This window comes from Pectinophora gossypiella, chromosome 1, assembly GCF_024362695.1.
Source record: "Pectinophora gossypiella chromosome 1, ilPecGoss1.1, whole genome shotgun sequence".
In the NCBI taxonomy this organism is placed as follows: Eukaryota; Metazoa; Arthropoda; class Insecta; order Lepidoptera; family Gelechiidae; genus Pectinophora; species Pectinophora gossypiella.
Genome location: NC_065404.1, coordinates 15,641,873 through 15,664,681, shown reverse-complemented (window position 1 = coordinate 15,664,681; position 22,809 = coordinate 15,641,873). Strand labels below are relative to the sequence as shown.

General features: G+C 36.1%; 1 protein-coding gene across 1 annotated transcript in view; it reads left to right on the top strand.

The window, feature by feature from the left end:
• Positions 1-8,803: 8,803 nt before the first annotated feature.
• LOC126370395 (endonuclease/exonuclease/phosphatase family domain-containing protein 1-like) overlaps positions 8,804-22,809 on the top strand; it is a 37,150-nt gene continuing 23,144 nt past the window's right edge. Inside the window, exons 1-4 of the mRNA XM_050015236.1 lie at positions 8,804-9,347; positions 9,699-10,383; positions 14,623-14,772; positions 18,329-18,489. Coding sequence (XP_049871193.1) covers positions 9,074-9,347; positions 9,699-10,383; positions 14,623-14,772; positions 18,329-18,489 — 1,270 coding nt within the window. The 5' untranslated portion in view covers positions 8,804-9,073. The remainder of the gene's footprint in view (positions 9,348-9,698; positions 10,384-14,622; positions 14,773-18,328; positions 18,490-22,809) is intronic.

The window sequence follows — 22,809 nt, the reverse complement described above, 5'->3', positions numbered from 1 at the left end:
CGATGAATCAGAAGTCGCTTTACCTACCCAGTTATGGCTTATATACTTATCAGTAATACAATAGGGTCTATTTAACTAGCAAGCGTTTATTTTCCTAAGTGAATAAAAATATCTGAGATTAGGAAGTTCATACGTGATCTTCTGTGAAGACTGGCAGTGCAATGATTGGACATGTTTATGCACAATGAAGTCACTATTTGTACAAAATACTTGAGGGTTTCGCATTTGAAGAAAATGTAACATGTCATTTTTGTATTACCAAGTATTTCTATAACTGAAACGCGCGGTTCTACGCGATTCATTCATAAATTTTAATCGTTTATATTCAATAAATGTTTTGTAATCGTAACGTAAAACTAAATAATAAGATGTGATAACCATTTTCTTTCACACGCGAAACCCTGTACATATAATAATAAATATTTATATATATGTGTCACCGTAAAATTGTAAATATCGTTAGATTATAATCTATCTCGCGAGATTGTGAACTGTCGAAAAATTGTGAAACTTAATATACTGCTTACAATTTAACGTATTATTATTCGTCAGATTATAATCTATCGAAGTAAAACTGTTAAATCACAATCTTACAATTGTCAAATTGTCAACTGTCCGACGGCTGTCCCTGATTGGTCGGCCTTACAGTAGACCGTTCTGTGTCCATAGAGTTAGGAATAAAACACAGGTGTCAGTCAAATAAAATAAATGCTCTTCAAGATTGTGAAATCAAGTACGTATTTATTAATTATTTAGTAAGTAATCAATAATTCTGACATCACATGGTAAGAAAAAATGTATCAAAATTAAAAAATCTGAAACGTATCATTCAGTATACTTTTCGTGTGTAAGATAAACATGCTGGCGGCATTGGGGTGGCCCAAGGGCCACCCCCGCCGCCCCCCAACCTACTGTTATGCCTTGTAAAAATTATGACAAAACACTATTATTCTAAAAAAGAATTATGGATATCTATTTATTAATCCCAAAAATAAGTTATACCTAACAAACCAGTATTCCTAGATGTTATTATGGGAAAGTAAAACTATTATGCTAAAAACGTTATGCAAAAAGGATTATGATAATTAAAATTATGACAAAAACATTTATGCATTTTAAGAGAATCCCAAATTAACATTATGCTCACTCTAATAGTTTTGTAACTCTATGGTATAGCACGCGAGGTGCGTTTCGTATCACAATTTGACGGTTTCACTTCGATAAATTATAATCTACCGAAAAATAATACGTTAAATTGTAAGCAATATGATACGATTCATAATTATTCGACAGTTCACAATCTCGCGAGATTCAAATCGATAGATTATAATCTAACGTTATTTACAATTTTACGGTGACATATGTATAACTAAATATTATATCTTTCATAATAATTTTGTAACACATTTTATTGTATGTAAATTATGGATTCCGCTTCATTTCTATTGTAATGGTGACCTTTATTGTGTTTTTAACCGAATTTATTTATTAAAAAATTATAATAATTCCTTTTTTGAAGATTTATTTTTTTCAACCCGTATACATTGGAACATGTTGAGTATAGTTTTACAATGTGCGTGTAATTTTTTTATTGGTTGGATTATGTTCGTTGTGGTGCAATACTGATCATTCCAAACTAAGTTTGGTGCTTATTATTATAGTAAAATTATTGAACAACAACTTTGGAGTTTCATTTCTTGCCTTCTCACTCTCTTTTATACAAAATTTATTTGTTTTTAATCTTGCAATGTGAACACCTAAAGGTCACTATTATTCATAAATTACAATTTCAGGAGAAGTTTTAACATTATTTATATTGTACAAGTGTAACCCAAAAATAATCCATTTCTTTTTAAATCGTTTCCGAAAATATTTTGCTCGTACTTTCTCCCGTTTTTTGTTTAATTAAAATGTGTATGTCACTTAATTCTGAAAATCATTGTGTGACCAAATGACTATCAATAGTAAGCACAAATCTATAAAGACTATAGTAAAATAAAAATATTATGAACATGAAATACACTTGTACAATATGTTAAAACTGTACTTTCCATATGTAAATACATAGACGAACTCTTAAATCTACATAATTCCCTTGAATTCCATTTTCATACACATAACAATAGTAACACAAGTCATATCTTAGAAAGTACTTAATATTTTCATTTAAATACTGAAATAAATAGATACAGAAAGCTTAGCTTTTCTATATGTGTACGCATAACTATTTAGAAACAACGTAAATAAAATAGGTACTGCTAATTCACGAAACGGATTGCAGTACTGAATACAGATTGCATATGAATTGAGATTCTTGCGTACATTAAACCTTTATGTGAATTAGCACGCCAAGTATAACTTATTAACTCGTGTAGTTTAAGTATTTTTAATTATAAAAATGTGTTTTTGACAAACTTATTATGGGCAGCTATGGTGTACCTCGCTTCTTTTTTTAAGTTTTCTATTGATTCTTGGCTTGTTACTTGTTGGATAATACTATCCCTTATATATTAAAAAATATAATTTGATAAAACTTTTATAGGTACTTACTTAATAAAACAATTTTAAATGTGGAATTTAAAAATTGAATTTCAAATGTGGAATATATGTCAAGAAACAAAATAAGTTTGTCGAAAAACGTTATATTGATGTTTAAATAATGCGAATGTACAGTAAGGCGAAGGTTTGGCACGTTTTGATAATGAAATTTGTACAAGGATGAGGTTACTAAGGCTGGATTGTCTATTTTTATAATGGGGTTACATGTTAAGTGGCTAAAGTGCATAATTATTATAATACATAGTGAATATAGTATGTAGATGGTTATAGTCGCGTCGGAAATTAAAAAAAAAAACAGATTAATCATTCCAAAGGGAATGAACTGGCAAATCCGTATAAAAAAGTAAGTGTTTAAAACTACTCTCATAGAATAAAAAAAATATCTACCCACATAAAAATTGTAGCAAAGATATTTGGCGCGACTTTAAATGTTACTTCTAAGCTATATTTCCATGCTTTGATTGTGTGGCTACTGAGAAGGGAGCAACGGTTTGTGCAAAAAAAAACATTCGGATTCACAATTTTTTTAAATTATTCATTACTGGCAACAAAAGTAATTTTATCACTTTATGTAATTGTCATAAATAATAAAAATTAACATTTATTGATTTGATTTTATGTATAATATTTGTTATATAAAAGTATTCGATTATTCCTACAACAAAATTACCAAAGTCCAGTATTTCTCACTGTTGTTCTAACGAATAGTTTTCCTTATTTGCTAAACAGAAAGCATTTTGCTCATTTAAATAAATTTTCTATTTTATACTGTCATGTACTAGTCAAATATCAGTTTTTTGATTTATTACTTAATATAATTCGTTTATTACATTTTTCTTTCTGTGATATCGATTTATATAGAACAAATAATTATTTTTCAGCACTTTTATGTATTAGCCACATAACAACCTCGTTTAGGCAAAGTAGAGTATATGAGAGTACCTTCTGAATTGTAATATGCTCAACAGGGGGGTTAAACCGGCCACATCGAAGCAATTCATCTAAAAAAGGATAATTGCTATTTGACATTTGTGTGCATTGCGCACTTACTTTCATATGTGTAAAATGTCAAATTGTAATATTGCATTTTTAGATGAATTGCTTCGATGTGGCTGCTTTAACCCCCTGTTATTAAAAAAAGACACCATTATATTATTTTCATTGTTAAAATTTTGTTACTTTGATGTTTTACAGATAGGTATATTGGTTCCGACCTAGTAGGCAAAACTTCATTTTAGGACTGACAGCTCTAAAACTAGTACTGTCTTCACTTACGACGAGTGTAAGACAGAGATAAAACTAGTTTTAGAACTGTTAACTTGATTAAATTTAATATGGGTGTCTACAGGAATTAGCGCTATTACAGCACTTATTTATGTTTTGTAACCCGTAAAAAACCTGACGGAAAACCTATTTTATAATTTGGCATTTTCTAACAAAAAAACTAGAGTACACGCCACGAAAGAAGTCCCGCGGGTTTTAATGGAACTCATGAGGAATGTTCCATTTTACGTTCCCCAAAATAAACGACCTTCTAATTTCATGGATAACAGAAATATGCATCTTTTATCTTTGTTTTTGGGTATAAATGATGACCTTTGTTATTACCCAGGCACAACACATATTCCACCCATTATTATTCTGATCAAAATAAAGAGATGCAGAAATAAAGCTAGCAACATAATTCTATATTATCTAATATTCAAATATCAAGAAACAATTATTTTTATATTTATGCCTCTGAGCAATGGGAAAATAAGTAATTATTACGTTAAATTTGTACACATACAACGCCATCTATATTTTTTCGGGGAACGTAACTTGGAAAGTTCCTCATTGATAAGTCATAATAATTCTATGCGGATATTGCGACACCAGCGCCGCGCTGCGGGACTTTCGTGGCATGAACTCTAATATATTTATTTACGCAATCAGTTCAATTCCATATTTGTCAAAAAAAAGTTCCAATTCAGTTTTGTATCATCAAATCAGTGATTTAGTCTGCAAAATGATTACTTAATCAACAGTTTTTATGCAAAATGTATTCCGAGATCTGCGCAAAATAAATACGCAGCTCAATAAATGCCATTTTGGTTGTAATAATATCGTAAACAGTTAAAGCTAGCTGCAAAGGCTAAGTGATTTATTATTAGATTCTCAGTAGATAGATTTGTTACGCTTCGCTGTAGGATAGAATACATATTTATAATAAAACATTTAGTTGCTAAATATTATTTAAAATAAATACCTATTACTAATGGGAGATTTTCTTTTTAAGAATAAAAAAATAAAAAAAATAGTTTTTCAACAACTCGTCAGATGGCGCTTAACCAACTACGTTACTATAGTCCGGCAATCTCGTGCGCGACCCTCCTGCGGGGCGACAGACGGTGGCGGGGACGGGGTAGCTAAGATGTCAGCGGGTAGCAGGTGGTGTAGCGGGGAAGGGAAACGCGTGCATCTGCGCGTCAAGTACGGCAGTCTCGGCCGCGCAGCCGAAGCGGCAACACGTGCTTGATAATCTGTACTACTTTGAGGGCGACGCACACGAGATTAATATCTGAGGATGAGTAAGGCTATCTCAAGACAACTTAAGGAGGTTGTGCATAAATAATTAATGAGCAAAACACGGAGAAATCAAAGAGAAGTGACGAAGAATATCAAACGGAGAGTGAAAATGAAAGCGATATGGAAATTGATTTATAATAAAACAATCTATTAATATTTTAGTTTTCCTAATAATTGGTCCTCAAGCATAATAATAAAAATAAAATAAAATAGTTCTATCTTTTTATTCACTCCTACATATATTACGTCACAAGTAAGTACAACTTATTGCAAGATTTATCCTGGCACACTTCTCTACGTGTGCAGCCGTGTTCTAGAATGTCAAAAGGATGACGCGCTACCCCGTCCCCGCCACCGTCTGTCGCCCCGCAGGAGGGTCGCGCACGAGATTGCCGGACTATAGGCCATTGCCAAGATGCCACAAACTAATAAGAGATTGATTACATTTTTCCTTGTTATTTGTTTATTTTCAAAACATAATTATTGTAACACGTTCCATATAAAATTTTAAAAATTTCATCGAAGAAAAACAGATATCGTACAGAAATAATTAACGTTTCGTTCCTTGCCTTGTTCCTTGCAGTAACCTACCAAGTTCAGCGCCACCTATCCAACAGCCAGGGGCCTGTTTAATAAAACTTACAATTGTAAATTACAATGACAATTTGGTGTACATAGCGGAATGTGTGATCACGAATATTTTGCAGTTTCATATTAGCTACGTAATGTATATCAAATTTCGTTGTAATTTACAATTGTAAGTTTTATTAAACAGGCCCTAGGAAAAAATAAAAAGAAAATCCCTCATTATCTAGGCAGAAGTCGGAATGACTAAAATCTATCGATTTGTATTGAGTGTAAGTAACAAAAATATTAATAAAAAAATGAAATAATAAAAAGAACAGTTATCATCCATAATATGATGTACTGGGGACATTGCTATTATGTTTTACACCTATAGTGTTGTTTGTTCACATTACTTATTTATTAAACGGATGGCTAGTTAAGGTGGAATGTCGTACCTACTTATACAGCTATCAATATAATTTTAAATCTACGGTAACTTATGATAAACCTCGTGTTCGGGAAAATGGGCAGGTGGTGAGAGAGCTTTCAGCGTTCCCCATTAAATTTTATTCGACCCAGTACTAAATGACATCCGAAGCAAATTACATTGAATATATTAACTTTACTCAGTAAATTCTCCTACAAGGCCCCTGTGTTACCGATCAATAGTTGGCCGATATAAAGAATATCGATTTTAGTAATTTAATCGATATTTTTGTCCATATTATCGAAGCCTACAGACAATCGATAGTTTAAGATTATGGTATCAAACTGTCGATAGTTTTGCACTCCATCGATACTATTTTCAGGTTTGAAGCTAGCCTATCGATGGATGTTATTTTAAACACTACCCTGAACACGTAGCTTAATCATACCTTTGTTACGCATACCACCTTACAGCCCCCAGTCTATAAAAACCAGTCTGGAAATATAAAAACCGTCGTAATATTGCGGGTAGAATCAACTTTATCAGGTTGTGAATTCTGTATCTATGTGAACGCAGTATGTGCCTATTACGTCATCAGCGAGGTCTCAAGTTGATTTGCATGAGTTGTATAAAGCGACAACCTCCAACGATCTCTTGGCAAGCGGCCATAATCGGAACTCATGAGGCAGCGTCCTATGATAACGTAATTTTTGACAATTCTAATACCCGTATTAGAATTCGACTCCCTCCTCAGTTGAGGCGGAGAAGACCTCGAGCACAGCTTGAAAATAATGACGTCATGCCTTACTGGAGTAAATTCGAGATAAGGTTGAGGACGATCATGTCAATGTGACAGTTCTTATATAAAAACAGGGACTTGAGCATGATCTTGAGGGCAGTCTCGGCTGAGATTAGTTTTTTTAATATCACCCTAAGAATGCCGATTTTGAGCTGTATTGAGGTCTTATATCGCCTCAATGGAGGTGAGGACGAAGTCAATACGGGTGTCAATCTGTTTCGGTCAGAATCTGCACTATTCATTAACTAAAGGGTTCTTATATTTCTTGTATGGGATTAACAAAACTCCATTACAATAGCCGAAGGCAACACTTGCCTCTGTAAGTTATCGTATTACAGAGAACAAGTACTATTATATTTTGTTAAAGCCTGCAATTTATTAGTTTATTAAGCTTAACAGCGATATTGTACATATATTTGAATAAATTAGCACTGATACTGTTCTGATCAATACTGTTTTATTTATGAAACCTTTTCACGGGTACGCAAACAGCCTAGCACGTCCCATACTGCTGGGCACAGGCCTCTCAATCAACCGGAGGGGTTATGGAGGATACTCTACCACGCTGTTCCAGTGCGGATTGGTGGAGATATTAGGGCTAATAGTAGGGATCAACGGCTTAACGTGCCTTCCGAAGCACGGAATCATCTTACTTTTTAGGAGAATCAGATGCAGCCTCCGTACAAAGGACAAGTCTCACAGTGTTTTCGATAGCCCCCATCGGAAAACACGGACTCCCAGATCGTGAGTGAGTGAGTACTAATCACTAGAACATGGAGACTGAAACTTTTTCATATATTTTAAAACAATAAGTAGGTACTTGATTTTATGTATCTCAGTCATTTAATACCTACATCCATCTTAAATGGTAATGGGGTTTTCGGGAAAATAAACTTTAAATTTTGAAAAAGTTGAATATAATGTGAATGCATCTAAAATGTTGACAGTTGAGAATATTTGAACGCACCCGCGAACCAAACGTCATATGTCAAAACAAAGGTAAGTAGTGTTGTGCGCTTTAAATCACAATCGATTACATCAGACGATTTTCAAAGTTCAGTATTCATTTAAGTATATTATTATTTTAATGAATAGTACAACTAACACTATACTTTGTTACTTGTCAAGGTAACATATTTGATAATTATTTAGTGTTCATTCTTGTTGTCAGATACTTAAGAGCTAGTAATTCGTGACTTTCGTAAGATATCACACGCATACAAATCAATGCAATAACTGATAAATGCATATATTGATCTACTAACTCTAACTACCGTAGATAGAGCATGAATGCTCTATAAGTAAAACGAAAAGTTAATTATTGCAGATACGCGTGAGTTAATTATCTTTCCTTAATACATAATTAGCCTACCAAGTACCAGCTGTCAACATGGAGACGAGCGCGCATAAAATGAGGGACTTTCCAGGCTACGTGCCCAAAAAATATATAGATGGTGCTGTACAGACTTGACTTTGTTTAACCTTCTAATTTCATGGATAACATACGTTCCGGTACATAATCTTCTTTTATCGTGTGGGTTGTGAGGTGGAGTACCAACCCCATCAACCTTGGTGGTACATAATTATTCGATAACATAAGTAATGATAGAGGCATAATAAACATAATTGTTGCTTGATATTTGGATTTTGGATTACAATGCCATCTATGTCTTTTGGGGAACGTAGCCTGGAAAGTCTCACATTATATGAGGGAACAAACAAATACGTATTTAAAAATCGATAGAAAAAGAACATTTCCCTACAAAAAAAAAAAAAATACCAAAAAATCGGTAAAATAAAACGATTAACGAGTTCTTAAATTGAGTTGTAAATAAATATCGAACACTTGTCGTCACTATTCTGTATCTGTGCCTTTAAAAAAATCATTTCATAAAATTGTTTCATGAAGTGTAGTCGTGTAATTGCGTTAATTCCAACAATTCTTATTGAGGAATTGCATTTATTCGTGATACCACTAAATTATTTTAGGGTATAAGTGCCGGATTATCTAATCTTTGATTTGGAAACAAGTGTCTGTGAAGCGTATTGTTTGTGTATAGCATAAGAATCTATTTATAGTTTTTTTCATCTGATGTCTCTAGTGAAATTGTTTGTGTTATGATCGATATTGAGTTTTGAAAGTGGCGGGCGAGATGGGGCAGAGTCCTAGCTCCGTGCGGAGCAAGGGGAGTAGGCGGTCATTTCGTGGGTTCACACGGAGGAGTAAGTTGAACAAGTCCAGTTTGAGCCATACGTTCAATTTGCCGCCGTCGGAAGAGTTTCCTGAGCTGATGAACGTGAATACGGCGACTGAGGAACAGCTGATGACGCTGCCAGGAGTGTCGAGGCAGTTAGCCCGCGAGATAGTTCGGCATCGTCAAATGATCGGCCGCTTCAAGCGCGTTGACGACCTTGCACTAGTCTCAGGTGACTTTTGTAAACCTTTTTGTCTACTCATGCATACACTCTTATTTGTAGATAAGCTAGGGTTACCGTCAACTTAGTTTTATACCTACTTGAGTACTTTTTAAAACTCATTGTACATAGAATTTAATGGTTCATTTTGTGACTAAACACTTCATTTGTTTTGATATTTTAAACCTTTTCAAGTTTAAACTCATTTCAAGTTTATAATTTATGTGCACATATACTTAGACTAAGTCAAGGCCTGTATAATTACTTTTGCCTCTATTATCATGAATTTATGATGGTAATGATACTCTATGGTAGTAGTTTAAAAAGTCCATCTGGATAATAACTTAATTCTTGCCTTTTTAGGTATTGGTGCTGAGAAGTTAGAGCTATTAAGGCCGGAGATCTGTACAAGTACCAGAAAGCAGATGTCACAAGCAAGTTCCAGCACACATTCTTTGGACAGTGTTCGGTTGTCAAGCGAAAGCAAATTGTGCTCAGTCAACTCTTCTAGTGTTTTCCAACTACAATGTGTACCTGGCCTCAACCAAGAGATAGCCGCCAATATAGTCGATTACCGAAATAAGAAAGGCCCGTTCAAGTCATTGGATGACCTAATAAAAGTTCGTGGCATGGATATTGTTAGACTAAGCACAGTAAAACACCACTTAACATTAGAACATAGGAAATGTGAGAGTGTACAGAATTTGAATAATGGACATATAAACGGATTTATGGATTTATCTATAAAAGATAGTTTAATGAATGGAGTAGCAAGTCCACCGAGGACACCACATAGGAAAAGCTTATCAATGCCAACGAAGTTTCCGATGACATTGCCGAATGGGTTTGCTACGGCACCGGTAAATGACATCCTAGACTTGCTCTCAGCGTATTCCCACCGACCAATAGTAGAAGAATTGTTTACATATGAGAGGAACGGAGTAAGATGCTGCAGGATCGCATCGTGGAATCTCCACCAGCTTAGCATAGATAAGATTACTAATCCAGGTGTAAGAGAAGTTGTATGCAGGACTATTTTGGAAAATAAGTAAGTTTTTTATTTTTGAAATAATTATCTGATTTATAAAAATTATAGCGCCTGTATCTCCAGCGGCATATGTGCAGAAGTGGATAATATATACAATTATGTACAAGTTCATAAAGTTAATCGGACACAAATCTTGGGAACCGTGTGATAATGAATCATATTATATAGTCGTAAGAACGAATGTTCTTTTAAAATCCAAATCCTATTGTTTCCATTGTAAGTCATACATTCTCCGAACAGGGCTATCATGGAAGATTCAATAAATACACACTTTGTGTATCAGTTACAATATTGTTTGATAGTAAACATTCAAAGGCAAGCAATTTAACAGCTGCATATAGAAGTTAACCTTTGACACATAAGTTGTATAATTAATCATAATTGTTAAATAAATAACATAACAATAACAAAACATAACTATTTTATCACTTCCCTTTGTGTGTATGCAATTTTATACATTTACATTATTAATTACTCTATCTATATCAGCCTAAATTGATATCCAATTTTGGACATAGGCCTCTTCCATGTTTTTCGACTTCCGAAGATCGACATCCAGTCATATCCTGCGTGCGGTGCTATGTCGTCCTTCCATCTCATTGGTGGTCTTCCTCGCGGTCTCGTGGGCGTGGGCGCCATTGCATACCATATTTATTACTAATCGTGATAAACATAATATAGACTCACTCCAAAAGAAATAAATGTTTATTTTAGTATTATATTTTATATAATATAACAGCCTCCGTGGTCTAGTGGTTAGAGCGTTAGGCTCACAATCTGGAGGTCCGGGTTCGATTCCCGATGGGGACATTGTCGAAATCACTTTGTGAGACTGTCCTTTGTTTGGTAAGGACTTTTCAGGCTTGAATAACCTGATTGTCCGAAAAAGTAAGGTGATTCCGTGCTTCGGAGGGCACGTTAACCCGTTGGTCCCGGCTATTAGCCGTAAAAACACCTCCACCAACCCGCATTGGAGCAGCGTGGTGGAGTATGCTCCATACCCCCTCCGGTTGATTGAGGGGAGGCCTGTGCCCATCAGTGGGACGATATAGGCAGTTAAAAAAAAATAGTGGTATGTGTCATACCCCTTCCGGTACATTGAAAGGAGTAGGAGTATACTATACACTATCTACTTACCCCTTTGGAGATACAAGCGTGATTCTATGCTATGCTATGTTTGTTATTGCTAATTGTGTCACTTTTTCATTCGTTTTTTGTCATCAAAAACTTTTTTGACGTGACTTATTGAGATTTGCCGCTTTAACTACTTGGCCGGCCAAACATTAAGACAACAGGCCTGAGGGTGCCCAGTAGGGCGCGGACCTCGGCTCAGGGCGTCGTCTGAGAGGATAATATTTGAAGGAATTAAACGACCTTAGTATGCCTATAGCGATAAGCGCTAAATGGGGAAAGCGCTGAATCGGCCACGCCGGCGAGGTCGGTGCATTAAGTCTTTATAACAGTATGAGGGCCTTGAAGTGTTGTCGCGAGCAGATCGGCCGCCTCTATGGCTAGAATAGTCGGTTTCAGGATCGCATATTACGTCCTTTGATACATTAATGAAACATACAATCAATAATTTCTCATTATAATAACGATAATACATAATTATCTGATAGTACGTGATTTGTATAACATAGTCAGTAGGATCCTGTTGTCAAGTAGTTATTATCTTATCATCTAGACTGGGTTTGCACCTGTGTCTATTTCGAAATATGTAGGATGTATATCATAAGCTCACAACTATATCTGGTGCATCCATCGCAATATGAACAAAGTATCCACGCCTCACTGCGCTTTCTGTTAGACCAACGTGATAGGTGGTAAGCTGTATCGCCGCCTATAATGCTCGAGCCAACTGTGTTAGTGAAAACTGCATCATCATCATCAATTTAAGAGCCACGCTCTTGTCGGTGCAGCATTTTCCATGCTACTTTTTTAGGGAAAAATAGGGCAGTGCCTTCCGCCCCACAGTACTCTGTCTGACGCAAGTGGGATGGCGCCCAGAGTAGTCTATTACAAAGCCATACTAGGACTCCTGTCCTCCGCCTCTGAATAGTACTGACAGAGGCGGAAAACTGCACTTAAGAAACATTAATAACTCATATACAATAGTAAATAAAAAAACTGGCTAACTTTATATCTTTTATTGTAATGAGTCCCCCTTGAGACTGAATTCATATCAGTTTTCGAATCTGACATTTTGCGAATCTGTCATTTTGAGAAACTGTCTTTTTGCGAATCTGTCATTCTGCGAAACCGGCCCTGTGTATATCCAGCTTAAGCTCCCCAACTCAACTCATTGATGCAAGAACCACACCCAGGACACTTCATACAAAAATCTCGTTTTACACAGACACTATACATTGATGTTACCGTACGCGCGCGTCTGTGTGTATGACGTCTGACGCCATATGATTGAGGACTAAGGCGATTCTCACACTGCCCCGCATGATGCAGCGTAGCGCGTGTTCTTTCGTTCCTTGTAAATATCTCACAGAACCGCATGAATGCGCGTGGATGCATTTTCTGTGTGTTAGACTGTGCGTGTTTTCTATACAAACGGAGATACTTACAAGCAACGGAAGAACACGCATCCACGCGCTACGCTGCATCATGCGGAGCAGTGTGAGAATGGCCTAAAGACCGAAGTAACAGCCGCTGGTGGGGAGCGGAGAGTTGCCGTAGTATTATTCCTTATTCTATGACGGAGCTCCCGGTGAGAAGCAGGCCGGTGTACCACAGGACCTAAAGAATTAGTTATAATCTAAAGAATTTCTGGTAAATCCAGGATTCCTCAAAGTAGTTTGGGTAGGCCCCATTTGTTTCACAGAACATGACGTCATCGGACAAAATGAGACTTTGTTCCCATTATGTTCTATGGAACTATATACAAGCATTTCCCCCGACTTTTTTTATTAATGACGTCATAGAACAAAATGGAAATTGTCTTTTCGAAAATTGTTCCAAGTTCCTAGTCTCTCTGGTTGAATATCAATCTTCGTGCCAAATCCTATGTACCTACAGAAGGGTATCAATATTTGACTTTGGTATTCAAAAAATAAACATTGTCATTTCATTACTTTCGAGTGCCTTCCTTTCGACTGACCAGTTTGATAATCATTAAAGAGTCTTTTAAAGAGTCTCTAAACTTGTTCTATGGAACATCTTCTTCTAAATATAAAAAAGAAGAAACTGACTGACTGACATATCAAGGCACAGCCTAAACGGCTAAACGTAGGCACTTGAAATTTGGAAGGGACGTAGCTTAGGTACCGTGGAAATAACTAATTCCCACGGGAACGGGAATTAGCGGGAAAATCCTTTTGTATGAAAAATCTAAACCGCTTAAGTAAGACGCTTGAAATTTGGCATGCAGATATCTTAGTAAACTTAAAGCTTAGTTGCAACAGGACATTGCAAAATTCCCACGGAAACGGGAGTTAGCGCGAAAAAACATTTGTATGAAAAAATCTAAACCGCGTAAGATAGATGTTTTCAATCTAGCATGCATGCATACCTTAGTAAATATAAAGTTTAATTATGGCTGCCTTTCTCCAACACACAAAGATCTCTTTTTTATAACACGCCACGCGGACGAAGTCGCAGGCAAAAGCTAGTATTGAAATAAAAATGTAAAAGATTTCTTTCAGAACAAATAAAACTAAACAGTCTCATTTTGTCCGATGACGTCATGTACTATGGAACAAATGGGACCTACCCAGTAGTTTTAGTGTTTTTTTAATTGGGTATATAGTCTTAAGCTTATGTTATGTTTTTTTTCTGCAAATAAGTTCAAATATACTTATATTGGTGCTAATTCCTGTAAATACCATCTAATTTTATTTTAAGTTATATCTGTCATTTTCTTATCCGCCGAAAAGGAAAAGGACGGGTAATCGACAAGCATAAAATTTATGGAACACACGTCAATTTTAAGCACAAATCTAAACCAACCGTCTAAAAATTTTACATCCGTCAATAACCCGACACAGTTAAGTAGACAGCACGTCAAACGGATTGCATACCAGCGACGTACCTTTTGATTCGCCCGGGTTATTCATTCATTTACTCATTCTTCCTAAAATTAAGAGCTGTGAATCATCCGTCCCTTTCCTTTTCGACGGATATGAAACTGACGGATATAACTTAAAATAAAATTAGGCGGTGTCTGCAGGAATCGGGGCCATTATGTGCTATGTTCTCGTCAATCTATAAACATAATATTTCCTTCACCAGGTTATCAATAATAGCCATACAAGATATATTAGACGAGGGTGCATTGAAGATGATCTGTGATGAACTGAACTCCCCCGGGCTACGGAGAGTACGGGAATGGAAGTGCAACAGCCACCGGTGGGAGTTCTGTGTCTCTAGTAGGATAGATGGGTGAGTGCAATTTTATTTGAGGTCGTTTTTTCCATAGGTTTTAGGGTTCCGGACCTCCCTCTCTCTCTCTCTCTCTCTCTCTCTCTTTCTCTCTCTCTCTCTCTCTCTGTCTGTCTCCCCCTCTCTCCTCAAAAGGAAAAACGAAACCCTAGGGCCAAAGAAGAAAAGAAACTACTAACTCTTTGTGGCTTTGCAATCAATGAATATGAATATGTACCTAGGTATATCGTATAAGTGGATAGAGTAATCACTAAAATTTTACAGAGAAATCAAGTTAGTAACGGGCTACCAATAAGCACAAAGCGCGCAGGATCTCCTCATCACTTTGTTGTCCGTCCGTCTGTCAAGAACATTTTTCTCGGGAATGCGTCGAGGTATCAAGTTGAAATAAACATCTACTGCGTCTGCGGTCCCGTGCTGTAAAAATATCAAGCTTCTATATCAACGCAATTCAGCGGCCTTATATTCAGACATTTCGCAGGGGAATCAAAACCTATGCGGTACTTCTTATAGTCCAAAAATCATGTGAAAAGAAAGGTCTTACAGCACAAATAAAGGGAAAAAAAAACGTTTCATCACCAAAAGATACGTTTATGCAATTAAACAAGATTATTTGCAATTGGTAAACTAATCGCGACAATAGTTTTTCATCGGCAAAGTCATAGCCTCCCTTATTGTCTCGAACTGTAATCAGTTCTCGAATTTAAATAATCAAATTCATAATAATATTAAAATGTATCATATCGATTTTATTTTTACTCGAGTGAGTAATCGATTCGTACGTTATTTATGTCATAACAACACTGGCCAGAAAAAAGTTTTCACCCCATATTCTAACATCGTGGGTTTTTTACCCTATATTTAGACAGCTATGGGCACGTTGTCCATTTGTGGGTACTTTGCCCCATAGGTATTCATATAACTATGAAACATTCTAATCCCATATTCTAACATCGTGGGTTTTTACCCTATATTTAGACAGCTATGGGCATGTTGCCCATTTGTGGGTATTTTGCCCCATAGGTATTTATATAACTATGACACATTTCAGTTTTGGAATGTGATTCAGAATTCAGATAATTCGTGACCTTACATGATTATGTATGGTTCACGACACTTATGAACCCAGTCCGCGAGTCAGACTCGCACTTGACCGCCTTTTTTTATTCTTCTGTTGATTTAATAGAGTTTTTATTCGCACCCAGTCCCGCATAGAAGCATTAATTAGTGGCAATGTCGTTATAATTAACTAAATTTTGCCTGTGTCAAAAGTCAGTCGAAATCATTATTGAACTTATTAGAATTGGTAAGTTGGCTTTCCTTGCTAAATCAGAACGACATTGTCTTGAGGTTCATTTAGACTAAACAAGCAAAATGCCTATTATACAGGGTGTTAGTGACATCGTAATATCAACGATATCAACTCAGACCAGGATTCTGAGTTGATATCAAGTGGAATTTTCCGTCGCTAAAGTATGAAACTGAAAGTAATTTAAAAAAACACAAAAAAAATCATGAATTTTCAGACAGGAAATTCCGCTTGATATCATCTCAGAGTCACACGGTCCTGGTGTTCTGTGGACCTTGCTTCGTGTTTCCCACAAATACAATATTGACAATGAATTAATGAATACGTCATATTATAATATTTACATTAAATATTAAAAATAGTAATACTACGCCAATAGCGTACGTTCTATGCGTGTACCATGTCACACATCGGACACTCCTTACAAAAATCTCATTCTTACCGTGTGCTGCCTAACGCGTAAGTGCGAGCGAGACACAGTCTGCACGCTCCCACTTACTCCTTAGCGACTTACGGCCATTTAAGACTAAAGTAAGACCCAGAGGGGGTGAGTTCGGCGCACGGTACGGATTAGTGGGGGGCGGAGTGTTACCGTTCCTTACGTAGTATTATTCTTTATTCAGATTTACTTATAGTTACCATGCCAGAACGTTCAATACATTTACACATACCTACTTATCAAACATAAACAGTTTCAAGTGTTTTGTTTATGTTGAATAAAATATAATATTATGTATGAAACACATTCTTGTCGAGTTATTATTAACAAAGTACTCTAAAGATCACAGTTGATAAATACCAGATATACAGAATAGTGTTTATAAGATACATAAATGATTTTTATAGCACTTAGCTGTGCTTAGGTAAAATCGAAAAGAGAATAAACAGATCGAAAAATTACGATACATATAATGTATCAAGCGGGATCGTGGTCAAACGCATTTGAATCATACACACATAAAATAAGATCAAGCCTATTTCCCGCTGGGGTAGGCAGAAACCACGGAATTCCACTTATTACGATTCTGACTCTGACACACTACTTTCGCTTCTTCCACTCTCATCAAAAGATTCTGGATTTGATCGCGTTACTCAATCTTTTAATAAAAAAAAAATTAAGTCGATTTGCAATGGATAAAACCGGGTACTTAGAGAAGTTGGTAAGACACTCCGTTCCGTTCGTTCGTTCCGTCCGCGTTTGACAAAAGTCCCGGGTTTAAAACCCGTCCGAAACTAGAATTTTCCGGTCTTCTCTTTACAACAAGATGCAATTCTCTAAAAAAATATTTACGTTTAGGTCGGGCAGCGATTATGAAGATAAGTTCTTATCTAAAACAGATAATGTTATAGGTAATTTTGTTGCCTTGACTTTGTAAGATTCGTTAGTATATTATTATAATTTCAAATATCTTTATTTCTAAACTCGCTTTATACCTGCGAATCCCTGAATGTCGTCACATCACTAATTTAAGAGCCACGCTCTTGTCGGTGTATCATTCTCCATGCTACTTTTTAGGGAAAAATAGGGCAGAGGTTTCCCTCTTGCCTTCCGCCCCGCAGTACTCTGTCTGACACGAGTGAGATGGCGCACAGAGTAGTCTATTTCAAAGCCGTACTAGGACCCCTGTCCTCCGCCTCTAACAGCATACTTATTTAGGTAAATGGTAGTCGGGAACGACTGCTTAACGTACCCAAGACACGGATGTGGTGTCCTAATCATACTAAGGATCACAAAGTATTTTTTTGATCTCGAGATCCCAACGGTCAACCACTGGACCATAAAAAAGAAGTAATTAATATTAATGAATTGTATCCCAGACTAACAAGGACTTAGATCAAGAAGACGACCAAAAACAAGATGCGCGGATATGGTCAAAAAGGACCTGTGCATGTGCAATGTCTCCGAGAACGACACGTCTGATAGAGCGAAGTAGAAGAGAGATACGAAGAAGGCAGACCCCACCATCAGATGGGAATAATAAATGCCAAGGAGAGAGAGATCCCAGACTAACACGGCAATTGAAACTCAAACTCATAAATATCTTTATTCATTACGTGACATAGTTACACTTTGAATCGTCAATTTTTACATAACGAACGTCTCATCCGCCTAAAACTACTGCAGCTTCTTACAACTTGTATAGTCGAGGAAAAGTAGCTGCAAGAAACACATCGATACAGGGCCCTATATGTTCTTTAAAAAAAAAACAACAAATTTAATCATTTTTTTTAAAACGTTTGTTGCAGTCGCCACCTAGGCTTCGTGTTCGATACGGCTACGAGGGGGATCACGATAGAGGATATAGACCTGGACCAATTGTGCCTGCTGTTCGACTCTGGTGACGTCAGACGCCTGGTCGATCAGCTGACTGATCTCAGGAGCGAACGGTTTACTGCGCTTCCGCAAGGTGAGTGATTTAATTGCCCCGACTCTTGCAGACACCTCCTAATTTATTAGCCAATGTAAATTTTTAGACGGTTGTTTTAGATTTTATGTCTGTCGATTTCTTTTCGGTGGATAAGAAAATGACAGGTATAACTTAAAATTAGATGGTGTGTATCGGAATCAGCACCATTATGTCAACAGTATTTATACATTATAATCTACTTGTCTATACTTTTTTTAGGATTTAAAAATATAATAAAATATAAAAAATACAATGTTAATAGTAGTTAACAGCCTCCGTGGTCGTGAGCGTTAGGCTCACGATCTGGAGGTCCGGGTCCGATTCCCGATGGGGACATTGTCGAAATCACTTTGTGAGACTGTCCTTTGTTTGGTAAGGACTTTTCAAGCTTGAATCACCTGATCGTCCGAAAAAGTAAGATGATTCTGTGCTTCGGAGGGCACGTTAAGCTGTTGGTCCCGGCTACTAGACGGAAAAACACCTCCACCAACCCGCATTGGAGCAGCGTGGTGGAGTATGCTCGATACCGCCTCCGGTTGATTGAGGGGAGACCTGTGCCCAGCAGTGGGACGTATATAGGCTATTTATGTATGTATGTATGTACGTACAATGTTAATAAAATATAATTTTAACATAGTCAAATTAAAAACCTACACTAAAATACCTCAAAATACACAAATATATATATATATGAAAAAACATATCAGGCGACAAAAAGCCCTCATATATTTGTCTGTACTTGTATTTGTATCTTTTTAAATGATAGAGGCTCATAAACTGCACTGCCTTTATCGACTGAATGAGAAAAAAAACATAAGTAACATCTCTTTAAGACGGAGTATGGTGTCAAGGGGTTTGCTCTTGGATAGATAATTATAGAATTTGAAAAAGTTATTATAATCTGACTAACATTCATTAATTCTTTATCTAGTAGACCACTGACTTACTAAGAAAAGTCGTGATGTAAATAAAAGAAACGTAAAGAAAGAGAAATACATAAAGCAATTATAAGGTACAAATATCCTATACAAATACAAAATTGACCACGTCTTCTAAACCGTAAATAATCGCTGAACATTGTACAGAGGGTGTTCTGGTTAAGCGATACGCTCTAGTTTTTCGTTTTGAAAATCAATGTTTAGGCCACCCTGTATAATTTCATAGAGCTGAATACTGTGACCACTACACTTAAAACTGACATAAATTAATTCGACCGAAAAGATTAAAAGTCAGCCGAGATACATTATGTAAAAATAGTTTAACTCACTGATCGATATTTTTATCGCTTGCTGTGCCAATTATGACTTAATACACTGAATATAAAATCTAATAAACGAGGTAAATGTGATAACGATGCACCGAGGATGTGTTAAAGAAAGGCCAGACTGATGAGAGTAGATGAAGCGAAAGTGGTGTGTCAGGATCTTAGTAATACGCGTGATCCAACTATTATTATCTATGTAAGATGCACCCAATAACCCACTTGTTTTCCAGTATAGTCGTTGAAAAACAAAATGCTTGTTTCATTCTAACCTGAACGACAAAAGATGCGGTATCGAAGAATTCTTGGATTCAATTATGTTTATTAACAAGCTACTTAATAAGTTCCTTTCCCCCAAAAACCAGAAGCTTATAAAGAAATCTTGTTAATGTCACGACAACCACATTTTTATTCTGTAATTAATTCGTGTTTATTCGAGTACCGAGCGTAATTATCATTAATTATATTCATACAAACCAGAATCGACGGTAACAATAATGAGAAGTCGAAATGTTTATAAAATAAAATGCAATATAATGGCTTTGCTTTTATATACTATGACATACATTGCATAATTAAGGTTACAATAAAAATTACAACATGCGCAAAATTGACTATCAATATCAATAAATAATCTTATAAAACTTAGCAGAAGACGAATACGCCAGTCTACCGTTTCTTCGTCAATTGTAAACACCTATTCATGCTCAGCTTGTCGTGTTAAACGTTAAAAATATGTTGTTTCCACGCGGGACAGAATGGAAACGTAACGACACATCGAACGATTATTTTCACCAAGTATGCATAATATTTATAAAATCGGTCCGAATGTTGAGCCCTGTGGAAGATATTCTCACTGATTGTTTAAGACAGTTTGTTAACATTGCGAAATTATATGAAAGCCATTTCGATGGTTCTCAACTAGCTTACATTTGCTCATCTACATGTTGGTTTAAAGATAGTGATTCTATTATAGTGAATAAGAGGAGACTAAGTATGATCGACACTGTCAAACGCTTTCGCTACAATCGATAAGTTATATATTATCATCCTTCAATAGCCATCTGTCATTAAAAAGTCCAAGGGTAAATTCATAAGTATATGAATATAATTAGTCGTTTCTTACTATATGCTGCATGAGTTCTAATTAATTGGTTCAAGTCTTAACCTGCTAGTAGTATTGTATTCAAAATTGAGTTAAAAGTTGCTAAATCATTTCGTAAAATAAATGCTCAGTGGCGTCGGAACTACCACTTATGTAAAACTGTTTACGATTATTGTCTCTCATAAATATTTTACTTAACTCTTACGTATATTGTACACACAAATTAAATGTGGAGAGAACAAGAAAACTCTTGCTTACTAAACCAATTTCAATATTTACATTTTACGTGACCTCGCTATGTTTCAAGTAAAAAGTTTTTACCGTGGTCGTTGTGACAATTACAGGAGGACCTTGGCTGATCTCATTAAAATTTCACATGTCATTCGATTGCTAGTTGGCACTGTAAACATTCACATCGGAACTAACTACTCCGACCGATTGTGCGCGATTAGCGAGTAAGTTATAGGTGAAATGAATCGCATTAAGAACGCGATTATTATATCGCTTACAGTGTTAATAAGAATAGAAAACATAGGACGCGTTTAGAAACATTGTGCTTCTTATCGGGCATGTCGTAAAACCGACAGAGGAAATGTGTACTTTCTAAGATGTTGATATATTTGCGATTGGTTGATGTCTTGTCGCCATACGTTTTCGATTTCGTATCAAAAGTGGCAGCAACTTGTATTCTAGTTACTTGAATCACTCGAACTCAGCCCTCCCATTACGGGTTAAGGTCGTGAGTTTATGTAATATATTCCTTTGTATGTTTGTCGCTTCATTAGCAGTGCTAGGATACCTAACTCGGTAGCGTTCGTTCATAATCGGGTGCTTACGTGAGCATTGAACAGTTGCGTGGTTCGTGCATAAGGCATGATGGCCGACCAAATGTTCACTAACTATTGTGTGCGGCTTCGTCTGCGTGACCGGTCATGTGCCGTGTTTAATTAGATTTTTAGACCAGTTTATGGCACGTAAAGCGGTCTGATTATCGACATTGTTGTTGGTTTGCAATAACAAAACAAAAGTTCCCGATAACGGCATTTTATTAATTATTCTTTCTAGCTCTATGTTCACTTTAGCGCATTTCAAATTATCGAGTACTGAGAATACTTCCTCTGTGAACTCGGGCATAGAATATCTAATTGCGTCTCCGTAGTTGAAGACTCATCTTCTTTCAATAATATTGATATGCCATTTCTATTCCCCCCTAACAAGTTCAATATCTCAACAATCATTTCATTACAGAGATCGTAAGTGTCTTTTGTCTCGATCGTTATAACAATAGTATTTGAACAATGAGCGATGCGAAATCATTGATTTACATAATTGATTCAATTCATGCAGCAATGAGGATACTTCTAGAATAGATATTGTACATGTTCATCGTCTTCGTAAATAACTCTGTTTTCTTATTGGAATTCTTGTTGATTTATCGTTATTAGTTATTTGCTTGTTCAGCATTAGATACTACTTATGATGATGCATTTAAGTGTAAATATTTAAGAAATACTTTCTTTCTTTCTATTTAATTTAGCTAAGTCAAAGTATTCCTTATCTAATTGAAACACATATTACCGTGTTCGTATCGCGTTATTATCAGGGATAAAACATAACATAAATAGCCTATATACCTCCCACTGCTTTGCGACAGAAAATTCCATTTGATATTAACTCAGAATCATGGTCTAAATCGTCCTCCTCAGTATTCGTTACGATGTCACTAACACCCTGTATGCCTATAGTCTGTCTCTCTCGCACTTACGCGTTAGGCAGCACGCAGTAAGAATAAGATTTTTGTATGTAGTGTCCGGTGTGTGATAAATGATTATACTTAATTACGCTCTCTCGCTCGCTCGCTTAGAACTCTCAGTGTGGGTAATAATATGCAAATGCCTCTTATTTCCTTCAATACGCGGAACGAACCGCAATTATGTAAACCTGTCTTCCCCAT